The following is a 19270-nucleotide window of genomic DNA, read 5'->3' as shown; positions in this document are numbered from 1 at the left end:
TTATTTGGTTATTTGGCCTCTGTGGTGCTGCTTCAGGCTAGTTAAAGTTCAGTAACGATAATCTATGGGTTGTATATTGACAGTATCAAGGGGCACAGGCTAAAACACAGCACTCCGCTCCGAAAAAAAAAAAAAAAAATAAGATGACATCTCCACTCTGCCTCTTCCCCTCAAGCATTTTTTCTGGAACTTTATCTCAGTCTTTCAAGCCTTTGACCCCACACGTCTGCGTCTCCAGGGATACTATCATTTGTAGCTGTTCTGCAAACCGTTTTCAAGCTAATCTATGTCACCTCTCTCCTTCTGGGTTTCTGGACGTGTCAGAGTATGAATCACACACACACGCGTGCACGCACACATACAAAAGCAGTCACCCTTTAAAGAACACACCATTATCACTCATCCAAAGGCTGGAGGCTTCTTTCTATACTGTAGTCGTCCACCAACATACAGCACTAACAATACTAATACTGTGGTGATCCAACCATAGGTCATATAAAACTATCAATCCTTATTTCTGCCATGGTGGAACTTCACCAGCCCTTATGTGTTACGCAAGGAGGCTTAATCATCTGAATACATATGTCACTGTTAGAGGTCACCCACGTGAACTGTCCCTGAACCAGCGCAGTCCACTGGTTTAAACTTCCGCCCCGGAGCTCGCCTTGTAACTCATCATCAAAACAATACCAGCTGTCATGCCACGTCATGATCTGCATGCGGTATTCATAAGCACCATATGCATGTCGGTGGATACACACATCTCTGTGCAGTATACTGTACAGCAACTAATGCCATTTTCTGGAGATGATGAGAAGAGAAACAGAGAAACCAGTCGTCTCACTATCTTCACATCAGTCTTCAGGGAAGTGAGCCACATCCTTCCCACGGTGCCCTATCCAGCGCAGGCTATTATGAACCTCTCTCTGAGCCACCCAGCCCCTGCGTCGCTTCAAAACTGGACTTCACAGCAAAGGAAGGCATCGCAGCTGCTCTCCCCCCCCCCCCCCCCTCAGGGTTCTAAATGGGTGCACTCAGTGATTTGCTGCTGCAAAATGCTCCAGATAGAGCTGAGTGAGAACTAAAAATGACCCACTGTGTACCTAGAGTGTTGTTAAAGTCACCTATCACGCATTTATCCTGCGTCTGCCTATCTTGCATTAACACTGCAGATGCTTCGGCACACAGCAAAACCAAATTCAGGCCCTGCTGCACAAACCTTGAGCGTCTAATGGTGGAAAAGAGACCAAAGCATGATGATTACTTTGAGAGAGAGAGAGGGAGTGAAAGAGTTCCAGTAATTCAGTCAGAGTGCACTTTAACGTGAGACCACTGCAACCACTTCATGTCATGTGCAGCACCGTGCCACCTGAGCCCACAAAGAACAGCCCCGCAGTGCTCACCATCCTTGCGGTGGTAGGTGATCTCCACTTTGCGCTCCTCCGAGCCCAGGAGCGCCTGAGCCACCTGGGCCACCGAGTGGCGGCTGGTGAACTGGCCGTGCAGGAAGTCGCAGGTGCACGGCTTCTGCATGACATCCGGCCTGGAGAAGCCCGTCATCTCGCAGAAGCCGTCGTTACAGTAGATAATAGCGCAGTTTTGCACCCGGGCATTGGCTATGATGAATTTCTTATCTGTGGAGATGCAGAGGAGAAATTGGGGGGGGGGGGGGGGGTATCACACAAACAAGATCAATTTACTAGAGTGAATCTCTTGTTAATAAAAGTGTAGATCTTCTGATTTATACATTAAAACAAACACATTAACAGGAATATGAAAACATAAAAAACATCTCACAAAAATATACATACACATCCAGTAGGTGGATGTAATGGGTTTACATGGGATTATCCTCCATTACATCTTTTAATATAGGCTCTAAGCTCCTCCATTGAGTAAAACAATGAAACTTCTTAAAGGTTGAACTGCTTTATAGACGTTTAATAGATGTTGTGATCATGAAAGCTTGATTGTTTCACTTTCTCCGACTGGGGCAGCCTTCAAACTGACACTGTGTTTAAAAATAAGAGAATGTGAGGTTTTACTGCAGTAAAATTCCAGATTTGTGGCACAACAAATGTTGGTTTACTCTTCTGCTTCATCCAGCAGGCCTCCAAGCACAGAGTGCAGAAACACAACACTGCAAATGATCTATACGAAAATAATTGAAGGAGTATTTGGGATAGGATCGGAAAGTAATTAATTCCTATAATCCTTTTTTTTTTCTTCTCATAAGCAGCTTCTTAAAGTGCGTTTTTTTGCGCTGGAGCAGCGGAGCGCATGGAGGTTTAATCTACAGCACTACACCATCACAAACCAGGTGTTTGATAAGGCAGAAGGGTTAATTAACTTCTAATGACTTTCACGGACCTCTGACATGTGATTTCCTCAAAAATCACTGGAAAATGAGATTAGACCGTAATAAGCCATGTGCACGAAAAGCTGGGTTATAAAAGACAGCGCATCAAGCGGTTTCCTTACGAGTAAATAATTGTTCTCAGGATGCAGCAGGGAGAGACACAAAAGGCAGCACAACACAACACAACGCACCCACACAGCTCTGGACGGCAGGGTAAAAGGTACTCACTTTGTCCTTCGAATTTCCGAATAATTACTCCCAGAAACGTGTTTTGTGGCGCAACATGACCCCTCCGGACAGGCATGGTTCCCCTGCAAAAAATAATGATGATAAAAAAATCTTTGGCTGTCCAAGTAAGAGCAAGCCGGTCCCCCGAAACGCCCTCCGTCAAGTTCTAGCGGGTGACAAGCGAAGCCAGAGGGGCTCCCCGTTTTCTTTGTCACCAGTCAGTCATCCTCGCAGGAAGAAAAAAAAATCTCCCCCCTCTCTGCTTTTTTTTTTCTTCCTTTTTTTCCCCCCCGATTCCCCCCACCCCACCCCACCCCTTGTTTCCCTTATTTCAACTCCGACGCGTCCCCGGCTGAACGCATCGCAGAGGCTTCCCTGCGCTCCTCGCCGATGATGTGAAGCTGCGAAGAAAGGAGCCGACGAGCCGCAGTTTCACCAACATTTCACCGCCGCTCCTCGAAAGCACCGTGCGCGCTTGGAACGGCGCGTAAGTGCGATGTGCGTCTGTGTGTGTGTGTGTATGTGTGTGCGCGCTGGGGGTCTATTGTTGTGAAAGGAAGACTGATGGTCTGTGAGGCCAATGGCTGAGAGGCTGACAGACCGGAGAGGCGCAACACCGACACTGCGAGGGGAAGAACCCACATGGATGCGTAGACAAAGCGGCAGACGGAGAGATAGGAGAGCAGGGGCTGAGTGGTAACGGATTACTGTAACGCGTTACAGCGAGGTTCCGTTACTACTCCCTGTTCTGCTTCATGAGCTTGAGCAAAGTAGCATAAATAGCGCCTATATATTATCGCGTTATTTTGATTTTAAGATGATTTTAAGGTGAAACATTACTTTCCACACTAATGACTTATTACTTTTTTAGTAAACCGAGGTCGCACAGCTGTGTTTTAAATGTCCTTTCTGCTTTCCTCTGCAAACAGTGTGGTACAGAGTGAGAAGGCGCTGGCCATGGTGCTGCCGAGGCGTTTCACTTCTCCTCCCGCTGGTGCCTATCACTGCAACTCACACACTTTGTAAGCGGCTTACACGCAGGGAAGAAGTCAGCCAATTCAAATTCAAAGAACTTTATTGTCATTCACTTTACTTCTCTTTTCCAAACAAAAACTGTGCGTACCTGATAGTGGAGGTTGAGGATGTCCAAATACGGTGGTACGTGTTATATTATTGAAACTGCAAAAGTATAAAATACAGTATAATGTGGTATATGCTCTAAGGTGTGTATGGTATGGTATGGTATATATATTCCATTACTATGGTATTATAATATACATATACACACATATACACACACATACATTCATATATATCTATATAAACACATATACACAATTATATAATTATTATTATAGTATATAGTTACGGTTATCTTATATAGCATACATATTATAATATAATAAAAATAAAAATATGCACATATAAGCTTACATTTCCATACATACATACCCATACACACATATGTCAGGGGAAGGGCTCAGCACCTTGCTCAAGGACACTTGGGCAGGAGATAGGGCACACTGCAGTTGTTAGACACAACATAGGAGGTTGTGGTCATCGCTCTTGAGACTGTGTGTTCACAAGCACGCAGCTCCCTCTGCTTCAGTTGGTAGTAGTACTACCAAGTACTAGTAGTACAAGTACTCAAGTAAAGTATTAGTGTAAATACACTTCATCATACAGACTCCCTCTTTTTAGAATGTCATATTACTGTATGTATTATATTATTGTTTTTATATTTTCAGGTAGCATTTTAATAGTGGCTGGTTGAGCTGTTTAACTATTTTACTACTATTTTTACTACTTTAAACCAAGAAATAAATACATAATGTCAAAGGACAAGTACAAATACCTGGGGATTGTCCCTCTGATTAACAGCCACCTCTAACTAACCACCTCTAGATATGAATTCTTACAGGGGAATTGTCATTGCTGTTTGCTTTTGCCCCCCTTGTGGAATCTTTAGAAACAGTCCTGTTACCATATTATAATAACAATGGCGGGTAATCTGGACTGGGAGGAGGGGTTAAACATTTTAATAGTCTCTCTTCCTTTCAGATTAAATTCAGTTCAATCCCCTCCCAGTGTCTCTTTCACTCTCAGACACGTCACAGGCAAACAAACACACCCAGAGTCTAGTGAAACATCTGTCCTGCTCTTACACTAGCTCTCCCTCCATCTGGTCCATTGAGAAAAGGATTCACAGTACACAAACATGAGGAGAGGGGGTGGGGGTGTGGGTGTGAGCGTGTGTGTGCGGGGGTGGGGGGGGGGGGGGGGGGGGGGGGGCGTTAAACAGAAAGCAGCATATGCTTCTTTTATGACCTTTTGTTTTAACAGTGACTACAGTAGATTCCATGTGAAGGCAGTCTGTGTTCAACACTTTTCTGCTTGTCATACACCGACAGCTTTCTTTTTCTTTTCTTTTTCTTTTTTTTTTTCTGATGCCTTATTGTTCCCCTGTCTGTCTGCAGAGATTCTATTGGCTGCTTTCGCAACATGATCACTAACCCAACCTGCATTTTGTTGCCAACATCCAATTTTCTCATCACACTTTTACACTGTTATAATATCCGAGTCCATAAAAACAAAGCTAATCCACAACACATTTTTTTTTCTTTTAATGTCAGCCCCCCACGACTCCCTCCCCCAAACCCCCGCCCCCTCCCCCCCCCCATCTCTGTCACACAGGAAGCACGACTCAGCGACTCACCGCGGTGAAACAGCAAAGGCTAGACCTGCCCCTGAGTCATATTCACATTAAAGGAAGTGACAACCTAAATTAATTGCATTTGAGCTCATAATATGCTCAGCGAATGGACAGCTGGAGGTGAAGAACTGCATTTATTTTTACATATTAAATGCATATTAATATATTCCTTCTGAAATGATGAGTGACAAAAATACCCGTTAGCTCACGTCCTCTTGTTTCCATGTGCTCCTTGAACGTCTCTTGCCAGATGTTATTGTGCAAGGAGGCTCGGCGGTTTATGGGAACACGTAGCTATGAATAGTTAAACTGTATTTACTTTCCATTTATCTGGAACATCACTTATCTGTTTATGCCCTTTATGAGACCGCATCATCCTACTGGCCAGGTTTATGAGTCAGGGTAAGAGGAGGAAATTAAGTTTTATCCCTAAGATGCTGTTAGAGCATGTAATAAATTATTAAGTGGAAATGAAACAATGCAAGAGGGATTGGGGGGGTGGGGGTGGGGGGGTATTCTCTCCATCTCTGTTTCTATCCGGCAAGGATGGATGTTATTCTCTGGGCTGTGGTAGGACGGGCCTAAGCTGGAGAAGGATAGGGCTGAAAGGGCCGCTTCGTAATTGGAGCTGAGTCAGCAGGTGAATCATTACAGCTTTGCCCTACGGGATCATCTCCATCATTATGATGTATTGGAGAAAGAAAAATGTAGAGTAAACCCCTTGCTTTGGGGTCTGTTAATTAGATAAACTAATGCTAAACACTGCAAGGTTGTGACAGACAGAGGATTCAGCATTTCAGGCAGTAGAGGGATACAGTGATACAGAAGGTGCCTGTTCTTCAATCTGGGTTCAAGCCCCCCCACCACCCCCTCTTTGACAGCAAACATCCATCCTGCTGAACTGTCCTGGAGCAAGAGCAGAGCTGTGAATTCCCTCCTGCTCCTGAGATGTTTAGCCAAATGAGAATTTGCCTCTTCAATCAATAGAAAATCACATCATTTTCCCCTCCCCTCCCTCCAGTGTCAGCGCTAAATCATTTAAAACTGGCTTTGCCATGTAAAAATTTAGGGATGCTGTCTGCTGTCAAATAGCCTCAGTCCACTTTATGTGACACAGGATTTAAAGGTTAGGGCCTACAAGGGGTTTATTCTCCAGCTTTTGTGAGCGTAAGAAAGCTAACATGGTTAATTACATGGGCCCGCCAACAAACCAGCAGTGATTTCCCCTGGTAGTTGTAAAGGATCTCTATTACTATGAGGCATTTTCTCTGACCTCGGCCCATGAGAGGAGGCTCAGCGTACTGTAGCTTGTGCAGCAGTCATTAAATAAACCCGACGCGGCCTAATCCACTCAACATCGGCTCATTCATGACTACGGAGAGAGAGAGAGAGCATAGCCTGTGTGTTTGAGTGCATTGCGTATTTATGTGTATTTCTGATTGTATCTGGAGCATCTGGATGTCCCTCCACTGCAATGTTTTCCAAAGGCAACACTCAGAAGCCACATCTTCTTTGTGGCTAAAAATGATGATGGTGCTACTGATACTGTAGCGGTGGTCATGAGATTAAACTAGCGCTGATGTAGAGGTAGATGTAAACTAGTGATGATGATGATGATTCAAATGGAAATGATGAAGCACGATCATGATGACAGTGGTGTTTAGCCTGACAGTGATTTATCTTCATGCTGATGATGGTTGTGATAATGGGGATGCTGAAACCAATTGGGGGGGGCGGATACCCATTCCGGTCCTGTTGGTGTGCTCCCTTTTTGTGAGAATATAAATTCCCTTCCATATTAATCTCCCAACTGGCATCAGCCTTTAGTTTCCTTCCTGCTGCTGCTGCTGCTGCTGCTGGGAGTGTTTTTAAAAGGAGAATCCCCCCCCCCCCCCCAACCCCCCCACCCCCCATAAGCCTGACTCTATCAGCTCGGTTGGTCCGTTCATTTTTAGCTTAATCTGTTCAGTACGTGGAGCAATTTAGATCGGGCGGCCCGGGCCTTGGCCCCTAATCCACAGATCACTCCAGGGCAAATGGTTGCCTGCGCCCAGGAAGGACTTGTCTCGGTTTATTTCTGCCCTTGTTCTTGTTTTCGTTGGCCCTTGATCTCCGCTCTGGCTGAAAGCCACGAAAAGACAATGGGACAAGGCCGGCCGTCAGTAAGATCACAGCTGAAAGAATAAACAACACACGGTGGTCAGAAAATGATTCAGGCAAAGCTATGGTGGGTCTAATTGTTGTCACTCATCTACCTTTGGTCCCAGACTTTTTTCCACAGCCTGCCCCTTTCCACCTGATAAACGTCTCACCTTACCTCATCTCCTGCCTCGCTATCTTCTGGGAGCTCAGTGGTTCGTGGGAAATACGCAGTGGCGGGACGCAGTGTTGGCAGTGTCACCGATAACCCACGTGTCACTCCGAGATACTGCCGGCGGCTTTCCACAAAGCCATGGCTTTGTCTTCTGTCAGTGTCGCCATCACAGCTAAACGCCTGTGACTGCACAGCTCATCGCCAAAGAGAGGTGTCATCCCAGAATGTCTCACCCCGCACATGTCCCCGTCTCTTTCTAGTCCACGCGAGATGCCAAAGTGGAGTGAATGACTCAGGATACTGAGTGTGTGTGTGTGTGTGTGTGTGTGTGTGTGTACAATACGAAATATTGATCTGTTACAGCATCCACCACCTTCCTGGCTCGAGTTGAGAGTTGTTTAACTGCTTTGCACTGCTTCGTTTGCTGCAAAACATTCGAAGATTCGAAAGAGTTTAAAGAGTAAAATGGAAGCTAGCTTTCCATATCATTAGCACACATCCCGAGCCCCGGGTCTCAGATCAGCTCCTTGTGCCAGTTCCCACCAACCAAACCCATGAGCATAGCACTCAGTCCTGTTTCTGCATTTAGCATTTCCCTGCCCTATAATGACTCCTGCTGAGAGACCTCAATGAAAACTCTTCGTCACTCGAAACGACAGCTCACAGAGCTCCTCACTCCGTCTACTCCTCACGCCTTCGAGTTGTAAACAACATGTAGACACCTGAGATTTGCACCCACCATACACCTGTGTGTGTAATTAAATGAAGCAGTGATTGCCATTACAGATGGTGACAATTGTGTCTATTTATGAGAGCAGCTGGGTGCTACCCAGCTACAGAATCACAAACAAGCCTGCGTGAATCATCTTCTGGCAGCGATGGTGAGTTGGCATTTGAATCTAAGGAATGATATTGGAACCCAGTCTTATAAAAATATCACTCACTTGGCAGCAGGACTACTTTGGGCAACATTAAAATTTTAAATATAGCCCACTAGAGTCGTAAAAATATGAAGCAATACGGACTGTTCACACCCCTGGTTGGTTGTTGCTGAAGAGATCAGTGGGAGCTTGTGGGCACAGATATTCTTCCATAAACTCACCTTGGAAACAGTTTCTACCTGAATATTAATTGTTAACATCGCAGCATTGACGACAGATGTGGGATGCACGCTCTCTGTACGATGCATACTGCACACAGACACGATTAGAGCAACGTTATTATGCATTGAGATTAAATGTTGACAGAGCACACAGGGACTGAGGTATTTTTAGACTTTGTTTACCTATTGAATGACTTTCTATCCTGGTAATCCCTTGTATTTCTCTGATGATTTGTAGGGAGTACAGTTGGTCCAAATCTAGCCTCTCTAATATTTATAGCTATTAGGGTTGCAGTGCATCTTCACAATTGGAGCTTATGTGCATGAGAAGATTATTTTCTCTCGCTTGGCAGTTGTTCAGTCAGTTTCCCAATGAAATAGTCGCATTTAATCTTAAGGCAAAGCATCGATTTAGGTTAAAATCCTATAAATATTTGAAAAAGCATTGATCAGGGTCACCCACAGTGGTGGTTCCAAGACTTTTTTAGCTTGAGACAATTTATTTAAGAATAAAGGATTTTTTTTTTTTTTGTGGATGACTGATGGCTGATGGTTGATGGTCACGAAGGGTTGATGGCTTCTGATGGCCTGACTATTAAGAGGCTACCCCTCTGGAGACTCAGCTTCCTATGCGATGGCTCCATTGTCAAAACCTTTGGCAGCATTCCAGCCAACTGAAGCCATCTTGCGTCCCCAACACCCCCCCACACACACACACACCACCCCGTCCTTCTCCTCCGGTCTGTCTCTTTCTTGCTCGTTTGCTCTCATGCCAGCTCCAGCCGATTCAGAGGGATCAGGAGCCAGGGTTGCCGTGGCAACTTGTCCTACCCCTATCGCTGGATGGATCATCCCTGGCTTGTGTTCCCTGCTACATCCAACTCTCCACAATTCACACACAGAAGAGACACAAAAGCCAACTTCCTCACCTCTGCCTCTTCTTGCAGTATTTTCCCCAGTTGAAATCAAATGCTCTTTGATTTATCTTCCTTTTCCTTTCCTTCTTCATCTGTCACTACATATTTCCCTGAGTCAGACAGGTTAGGGATCTGACATCTTGTGTGGCAGCCAGAGTCAGATGAAATAAGCTTTTTTTCAATGGCGAAGTGGAGATATATAGGGTCATACCGCTCTGTGGGATTTCCCATCATGCCTCCTTCACTGGCAAGGCAAGAGTGTGAAGTCAGTTGCTGGCAAGGACCGGATTCTCCAGGTAAGAAGGGGATATCTGCCACTGATCTGTGCTGTGTAATGTAAATACTGCATGTGAACTGCATATGGATGCATACACACACAGATGCCCATGAGGATATGTCCTTGCATGTAGATAAAAATTCCTGTATGTAGAACAGTGTCAGAATGGTGCCTAAAACAAAAAAGCATCCACTGAGCAGCAGCTCTGTGGATGGAAACACCTTGTTGATGAGAGAGGTCAGAGGTCAGACTGGTTGGAGCTGACAGAAAGACTGTGCTGAACAGAAAAGCATCTCGGGATGAACAACCAGGTCCAGACTTGAGATGGACGGACTACAACAGCAGGAGACCACGTCAGGTTCCAGTCCTGTCAGCCAAAGAACAGAGGTCTGAGGCTGCAGTGAGCACAGACTCATCAAAACTGGACAGATGAAGGCTGGGAAAAAAAAAACGTAGCCTGGTCTGATGGATCTGGATTTCTGCTGAGGCTGCAGATGGCGGGGACAGAATCGACAGCTTGAATCCGTGGACCCAACCTGCCTTGCTTCAACAGCCCAGGCTGCTGGTGGTGGTGTAATGGTGTGAGGAATCTAACACTTGTTGAGATATTTGTGCCTGAATCAAAGCGGCGGTTTAAACCGACTGACATTGCTTTTCCTATTGAGCAGGCTAATAAAAAAAAAAAAGAGTGTTCCCAGAATTTAGATTGATTTTTACATTAACCTCTGTCCCTTTAATTACCTGCTCACTGAAAACTGTGGCTCTTTCTCCCTCCAGATCGGTGCTGCCAAGATTCAAAGGGCTGCAAGAAGTTGCCAGGTGATACTATTAATTTGCCCATGAATATATTCGCAGCAGCGCCGAGCTCTTAGAGGACAGACGGGGCTAACGCTGTGTATTAAGCGATCTGATCTCCATTTCGCTTTAGATTAGACACGACAGCGCTGCAAGTGTTCGTGCTCTGGCATCAGCCGCGCCAATTTACCATCACAGGTTTCAGGAATGGACTCGCAGTTCAAATAAAACAGCAAAATAAATTAGTGGTGTGGTTGCTCCTGACAAAAAGTTGCTAAATCTAGCAACATTTCCCTCTCTCTGGCTCTGGAAAAAGAAAAAAAAAAAGGTTTGAATAACCCACATACACATCTATCATCGACCCTGTCTAATGTCTTGACAGGACAATCCATTTAAAAGATGTCATACAAGGTGAAGTTGCCTACTGATCAATCTCCTCCATTGATTTATGGCTAATGACATTGAGAGATGACTGCAAAAAGCTCCTACATTTAGCTTATTGACAAGCTGTATCGAGTGACACATCTCTGGGATAGTAAAGCTACCCACCAGCTAATTGACAGTATAAAGGGCTAAACGCGGAGATGCAGCTTTAAATCTGCAACGATATATTTGCAGCATTGTGACGGAATGTCTCTTTAAAACGCAATCAGTGGCTGAGATCATTGCTTTAGTGTGTCTGAATGATGTGCAAGGAGGGAGGGAGGGAGGACGTCCTTCACCTGAATAACCTGGCATCAAACTGCAAGTGCAACTTCACAGAGGGATTTTGTCACTTAACACTTTCTGTAGAATAGTAGTTATAATTTTATACTGAATAAAAAAAAAAAGGACATTTAATGCCAATGTGTGACAGGACACACACTCCCCAGCTTCCAATATGGGTGTAATTCCTAGGGATACTGGGGAGGTATATACCAAGGTGAAAACAGAGATGAGAGAGTGTACGGACAGAATGTCCAAATGATGTAGGAAAACGTGTCCTTGAGTGAGCAGCTCAACTTCTTGACTTGCCTCTGTTTCCGTTTCTCAGAGCCCAAAGATCTAAGCCCAGGAATAATTATTTGTCTGAGAGAGCAAATATCAGCTCTGCCAGCGAGAAGTCCGCATCCATCAGAGGTAATCGGCGCTTTGAGTGCACAAACAGCTCACCGATCAAAACCCCGAGCAGTGAAAATCAACACTGAAGGATGAATAATTAATAATAATTTTGTTTTGGTTTGGTTTTTTTGGACTCTTGTTCTGGTTTTATTTTGAAGTTTGTCTCTTGGTGTGTTTTCCCTCCTTGCTGATTGTCTTCTCTGCCCTAATGTGTGTCACCTGTTTCCAATTACCTCTCCTCTATTTAAGTCTCCCTCTGCCTCTTTGTCAGTTTGCCTGAGTTTCTCCAAGGAGACATGTTTGACATTTTCAGAGACGCTTGTATTTTCTTTCTTGGGGGGGAGAAGAAGAAGATTGATAGCACTCTCACATCTGTCTGATTTCAAAATGAACGACTGTTTCACATCTAATCAGCGTCGCTCCACAGTCAAGTCAAGACGCCTTGTCCCTGTAGCTGATTTCTAATTAAATGAACCAACTAACAGTCACACTGCTGCTTGGTAACTGCAGCAGGCTTTCTCTGTACATTATCCTCCCACTGCAGCAATTTTACTCTGCCTGGTTTTCAGAATGAACACTGTGAACCGGTGTCAGTTAAACAAGGGTGAAAAACAACCGGTAATCTGTAACCAAAGACATCAGCTGTCTTAGTTTACTCAAGCCATAATGATGTAATTAAACACAATTAATCAGAGCTGTCAGGAGCTGACGGTGTGATGCCATTGGTGCACCTCTGTGGCCTTCGGTGTAACAGGAGCCCCAGCTTCAGCTGCTGCCTATCGAGGGCAAGGGGAACTATAGAAGCCGTCCTATAAACTTAGACAATGACTGCTACAGCGCGGGCAGGATTCAGTTCCTCTTATAGGGCACCTCTGAAAGCAGCTGGCCTCATTAGAGGCTGCAAAGTTATGGAGATGTGAGGAGGGAAGTCACCTGTGAGAACCATCAGGATAATTTTACACTTGAGCGTCCCGTTAATTGCGGCTTGACAAATGCTTTCTAGCAGCAGTCTTTATAGATCTCTATAGGTGACTCACTGTATGATGTTATCCTCACCCTAAATATTTTATTAAGTGGCTGCCAGTGAGCGTATGAAGCAGAGGCCAGGGGCATCTCACAGCGAGCTCCAAAGCTTGGTTAGAAAATCAAATATATACGCAGCTGGAAGGGAAACGCTTCCGCTGAAGTTAAATCTCAGAGTCTCAGGGAATTTGATGGGGTAATAAAGAGGAAACCGTTGTTCTCATTGTAATGTATGGAAGAGCTCATCTCATGGAAAATCTGCTAAGATTATACCGCCCTCTGTTGGTGATGTGATTTAAACACACCTATTAAATGTCTGCTATTAAATGCTGCAGGAATCATAACACAAAAACTCACACCTGCCAGGAGAAATCATCTTTTTTTTTTTTCCCTGAAAAGCCTTTAAAATCTACCTGAAAACCTCAGCACAGATTTTTTTTTTTTTTTTTTACCTGACACTAAGCAGCACCTTGAAAAAGTTCTGAACTCCCGTCTAACACACCTGACCCTGGTATTCACCAGGGCCTGAACGGGGTTAATTTGATGAATCGCGATCATTTACAAAGAGCTTGTTCTCTGGAGGGAACACAACGAGCCAATAATGCAACACCGTCTGAAAGAGGAGCCACGACTTTCGCGTTGTCTGAGAGGACAATCACAGGCGTCAGTTGACCTCGGCTGTAAAGGTCAAGACTCAGGGTTGAGCTGGATTTCACAATCAATCATTGACTGCACCTTGTCAAATTAAACCCAGGCCGGTGTGGCTGAGTATCACTCGCTGTCATTAACTATATAACAACTAAAGTAAAGAGCAGGAGCAGAATGAAACTGGAGGAGTGAACTTCAGCAGCTGAGAGTAATACACCTGCCCATCTGTCTGCTTCCTTTCCTCCATTACTCAGGCTTAATAACATGTGTGTCCGAGGGGGGGGGGGGGGGTGCGTCTGTGCGTCTGTGCAGGACCACGAGAGAGATGAGAGGCCTTGTCGCGTCTGGAGGGATCTAAACCACTTAGAGGATGAGCAGCGGCCTGAGCTCCCTTCAGACATCGGAGCGCAGCATTCTGTTGAGAATAAGATCCTGGAGGAGCCCTGTTTAGCCACAGATAGCGGCTAAGTGCCCTGTTAGTTCACTCTATCTCCAAACCCTTCAAGCTCGATTCCCGAGAGCCTCTTAAGAGATGCTGTGCAGCTTCTTCTTTCTTTTTTTTTTTCTTTCTCCTCTCAAAAGCAGCTGAGCTCAGAAAAACACATTTGTCACACTGGGGAGCTTTACAGGTATCAACGCCTGTTACAGCCCATCAACCTCCTCATACAGGATAGGTTTATAGACACAGGCCACATTTATTAAACCATTAAATGAAAGAAGTGTTTGCTCTTTATTTTCTCAGCAGAGCTTTTATGAGCACGCTGCATTCCCATATGAAGTTCAGAGCGGCGTTAAAGGATAAAGTGGTGATATTCTATATATTTGTTGTTGACACAAATGCAGTGGCTGCAGTGAGAAGGATGCTGAGCGCCCCCCCGTGCAGGATCACCTTATATGGGCTATAGGTTTACTGACACTAATACACCTGGGTCACGTCAAAGTTGTTAAAGATTTCACGAAGAACGCTTACTGTAACTTCTCTATTTTCAGGCCCAGATCCCAGACCTGGAGCGCACCTGTCAATCAAACTCTCACACACAGACACACAGTCTCTTTCCATTGATCTGAGGTGGCAGGGAGTCACTTTCAGGCAAAGGGAGCAGGGTCTGGGTTGGAGACGGAGGGGGAAAGGAGATCCTCTGGTCACGTGGTGTTGTTTGGGTTTGGCTGGGAATCTCCTAACGAACACGTACAGCTCAAAGTCTGAACTACAAGGGGAAACAGTTCAATATTTTAACAGCTTAACAGACAGGCAGACAGGAGAAGTTTTTATTTTCTTCTTCCTGTTTGTTTGATTTTGAGATTTTTTTTTTATTTGCTTCCTGTTTTGCAGGTATTTAACCTGCTTTACGGGACATTGTGGTTAATCAGTGTGTCATTAAGAAGGTGTTAAAGTGGAAATAACTAAATGATAAATACTTACACTCACACACTTTCTTTTTGATTGTTATTTAAATATTCATGCTGTCTACTTAACACCGGAAACCCTATAAGGAGAGAATGGCCCAGTTTTCTTTCAGTCTGTGGGATGTTGTCAATAAAACAGCCATATTCATCAAATTACAACCCCACTTAGACAAAGTAATGTACACTGTGCATCATTATATGCTTCCATTAACCCATCATGTGACTGTCACATCAACTACACCCTGTTCTAATCTCAGGGAAGCTGTTTTCTGCATCTCTTAGTTCAGTTTCAGTTGATTTGAGTCATGAATCATAAAAAAAAGTGGTCAATTTTGATCATAAAAGCAGAAATAGAACAAAGGCAAAAAGGTTATTTCATGCAAGATGACAAAAAAAAAAGCATGGTGTCTAATATTAGAACAACACTATGATACATCTCAATGTTCGCCTCTTTCAGAAATCACATACTATCTGTCTGCACAGTGAGAGGGTCATTTTTTTTTTTAAAAAAAGGTAAAGCTGAATAAAGCTGGTTGAACAGTTGCAGTGTAGTGTAAAATATGCACCGATGTGAACCCTGCGTGTTTGAAATGGGAGAGTGCTCACTGCCTTCAGAACCAGCAGATGGCAGTCCTTTTGCATGAATGAGAAAAAAAACGAGAGCACAAATGAACCCCGGACACCAAAAAACTCCAAAGACCACATTCAACTATGGCAGTGATTCAATGATCAGTGATGACTTCTCTATCAAAATACTAATACTAATACTAATAATAATAATATTAATAATAATAAAATCTTTATTTTCATCACAGTGTTTTACACAGTGTCAAAATAAAATTTCAGATTTTGTTTTTTTGGCTTTGGATTGTTTAGGAACATTACGATGAACACTTACTAAAGTAAGAAATAATGTCCACATAATACAATAAAAAATATTGTGTGAATAATAGAATAACTTTCTGTGCATAATGTGACAAGTTCCTATAAGTGCACATTGTTACATTACATGTTTAATTTTGAGCCACTATAGCATCAAATGCATCCATCACCTTGTGTTTGAGTTACTTTCTAAGAAACAACTCCCCCCTGTAGCGGCACTTTTTTGTTTTTTAAATTTAGTTTTACATGGAATGATGTGTTCCATGTTTTTAAGGCCTTTTCTACCAGAGCTGAGATCTTACCCAGCACGGTCTCAAGGTGGCGATAAAGATCAGGAAACGCAGCAGCGCACACTGGACCAAGTGTGCTTCATTTCTCCTCCATGTAACAGACAGAAAAATGTTTCCAAGCGAGAGAGAGAGAGAAAAAAAAAAAACATCCCTGATCTCTTCCTGTGCAATCAAGGAGTGGATGAAATTAAGAGCTGTTAATACTTAAGGCGAATGATACCTTTTTAATTCCTCCTTAAACTGTAGTCAGATGTGAGGGAAAGGCCAACAAATTCAACCGTGGTTGCATTTGAATTCTAAAACAGGATGAGGAACAGATGATGAATATTTAACCAGGAGAGTTTACAGAGTTGAGCTCCGACAATGTAAATATGCCGCTTTGCTCTATTACACCACGTTCCTATTTAAATCTCATCTTTCACATCCCCCCCCCCCCCCCCCCCCAAAAAAAAATAAAATAAATGTCATTAAACCTTTTATTTTTTTTCAAATCTCATAATGTGAAATGTTAAATGATTACTACCCTGCTATACATAATTATCATCACTCTAATGATGGTTTTGGAACGACCCACTTATTCTGCCATTTTCTTGCACGTCTTACTTGATGATATCCAAACAGGTGCAATTTGAAGAATCCTTATGTTTGTTCCGAGGTCATCAAGCTGATTGCAGCCTCTTTGTCTGTGTTTTCATAATGTGTGTGTGTTGTATTGCATCACTGAGGTGTGTGTGTGTGTGGGGGGGGCAAGAACCTACAGGTGGGCTTTTTCTCCCGAGGTTGTGGGAGTGAAGGAGGAAGTAACTAAATCAATATCATGTGAATTATTAAGAGCTTCCTCCGTTGTCACGCACCGTGGATCTCCAGCTCCCTCCTCCTGTCCCTTCTCTTGTTTTCTTTCTCTCTTCCTTCATTTCCCTTTGTAAGTTTCCCCCTTTTACCATCAAATGAACACACACACACACACACACACCCTACTCACACATGTACACATACTATATGCTTTGTAAAAATACACATACGCATCAGCACACCGTTTCCACGCATGTGCACGCACGCACGCCGGCCGCACACACACACACACATGCACTGGTCTTTAAGCTCACCCTTGTTGGAGTGCTCATTAGTCAGTGCAGTGATGCAGAGTAGCCCTGTCATTAGCTGAGAGCTCTGTGTCCTCCACTCCCATCCCTCTGTTTTATTCTTCCTCCTCTACTAAGGATTCGTCTTCATTTTATCTCCGAAGCCAGAGGCATTCCAGAGATCTACATGACAAAGATCTCCCTAATCCCACTGAAGTCTAAATACCCTCTGCAGACTGTCTTTATTAGCAGAATTGAGATCAGGTATCCTAATTGCCTTTGCCATGCGTGTCACTTGTTACTGCCAAAGCTGAAACAGTTGAAGAAAGAGTTTGTGTAACCGTGCCTTTGTGTCTTCTCTGGATCAGAAATGTGACCAGGTAGTCGGTTTGGTCCAGCGGTTTGCAAACAGCTGCCGACAGTTTCACCTTGAGATATTTCCTTTTGATGGATTTTTATTTATTTATTTTTATGTTATTGCATCCATCTTAACATCAACTGTAAATGTCAGGCTTGGGTGTCAGCCCCTCAGAATCAAAGACTAATGGCCTTAACAATACATCGTTGAGGAGGCAGAGATTAAATGAGCGGTCTATGTGATCCAGCATGCAACACAGACCTGAGACATGTTTGGAGACACATTTGTGAGTTGAAGTGCACCTGTGTTGTAACCGGCAGGGGAAGTTCACGCCCCATTTTCTGTGAAAGGCATTTTGGGAAATGAGTAACTGAAGCAGAGCTGCTGAGTACAGGCTTAAGAAGAGAAGAAGAGTCTATGTGCAGTGTTTGTAGCACGTCAGGAAATCCCAACCTAACAAGAAGAACCACAGACAAACTGGGACACAATCCTCCATCGCTCCTTCCCTTCCTGTCTCTCTCTCTCCCAGCTTTAGCTCTCATGACACTAATGCTTGTTCGTCATGTTTAGCCTCCACGTGAATCCATCACAAAGAGAAGATGTATTTATTCTGTCGTCAGGAAGCCCACCCCACATCTCCAATCCTAATTTGTCTAAGCGGAGACGGGTCCGACACGCAGACTGATGGGATACGCTGCTGTACGCGTGTTATCCTATCAGTCTTCTCTCTCGCCCGTCGCTGCTGTTTCTTATCTCTGATTTGGCCTCTTGTTTACTGACACCATCAGTTAAAACACAACATCCTCTTATATCTACACAACTAATGACTGTTGTAGAATCTATCAATCTGAGGACAGAGCGGGAGATGCCGCCGAGGAGTAAAACTGTTAAAACCCGAAGTGTAAAGTTGTTGGAAAACACGGCAGGTAAATTTCCCAGGAGGCCTTCTTAACAAATATGAGTCTCAGTTCCTTGCAAAACCAAATTTGCCAGAATGTGAGCGATTTCTGTCACATAAACACTCATCCCATCCAACCTGCTGTGTTACCAACTACCATCAACAATGCAATTAATGAACACAATGATGATAGCGCCAGGAGGACAATCCTCTTTGCTCATCATGCATTCCGCACTGCATGCTATTACAAATGACCAAACACTCCATATAATAGCACATCATTTAGCCGATGTCCTTCGCTGGCTTGGCTCCCTGCATACTCCGCGCTGGCCATCAAAATCTCTGTGATAGAGCACATTAATTACACCCATCCAGAGACAGCTATGATTACAATTTCACACGTTTGAATGGACTACAGCCATTTGCCACAAAACTGCAGAGGCAGAGCAATGACTTTGTGAAGCAGGAGGAGGGACAGAGGAGAGAGGGATGGGATGGTGGTGGTGGTGGTGGGGGGGTGTTCGTAATTCTCCGGAGAACTGCAGATGCGGGATATGTGGACGCATGGATGCTGACAGCTCTGGCGTTTAAGCAATGCGCTGTAATTGCAATGCAAATGGACCTGAATCTGTATCTTAACACATCTTCATTAGCCAGTTCACAAGTGTCTGCAGCTCGGATGGAGGGACAATGGAGGGCTGAAGTTAATTCTTAGTAGGCTGGTTCTGTTTTCATATTCGACAACTTTAATTAAGCGATAGATTAAGTTTTGAAGGGATGGTTTAATGCATTGAATCCCATGAGTGCTCTAATAAACAGCAGAATAGAATCAGTCAGTGGATATCTAATGGGGTTGAAAATAGACACAGACATCTA

The 19270-nt window shown here is 44.1% G+C and overlaps 1 protein-coding gene across 1 annotated transcript in view; it reads right to left on the bottom strand.

Annotated features, from left to right (window-relative positions):
• Positions 1-2663, bottom strand: part of kcnh7 (potassium channel, voltage gated eag related subfamily H, member 7) — a 46024-nt gene extending 43361 nt beyond the window's left edge. The window contains exons 1-2 of the mRNA XM_041032433.1: positions 2588-2663; positions 1404-1634 (exon numbers count right to left, since the gene is read on the bottom strand). Of these exons, the coding sequence (XP_040888367.1) occupies positions 1404-1634; positions 2588-2663 (307 nt within the window). The remainder of the gene's footprint in view (positions 1-1403; positions 1635-2587) is intronic.
• Positions 2664-19270: the final 16607 nt, after the last annotated feature.

The sequence above is a fragment of the Toxotes jaculatrix genome, chromosome 24, assembly GCF_017976425.1.
Source record: "Toxotes jaculatrix isolate fToxJac2 chromosome 24, fToxJac2.pri, whole genome shotgun sequence".
Classification (NCBI taxonomy): domain Eukaryota; kingdom Metazoa; phylum Chordata; class Actinopteri; family Toxotidae; genus Toxotes; species Toxotes jaculatrix.
This window is presented reverse-complemented; position numbering and strand designations above follow the sequence as displayed.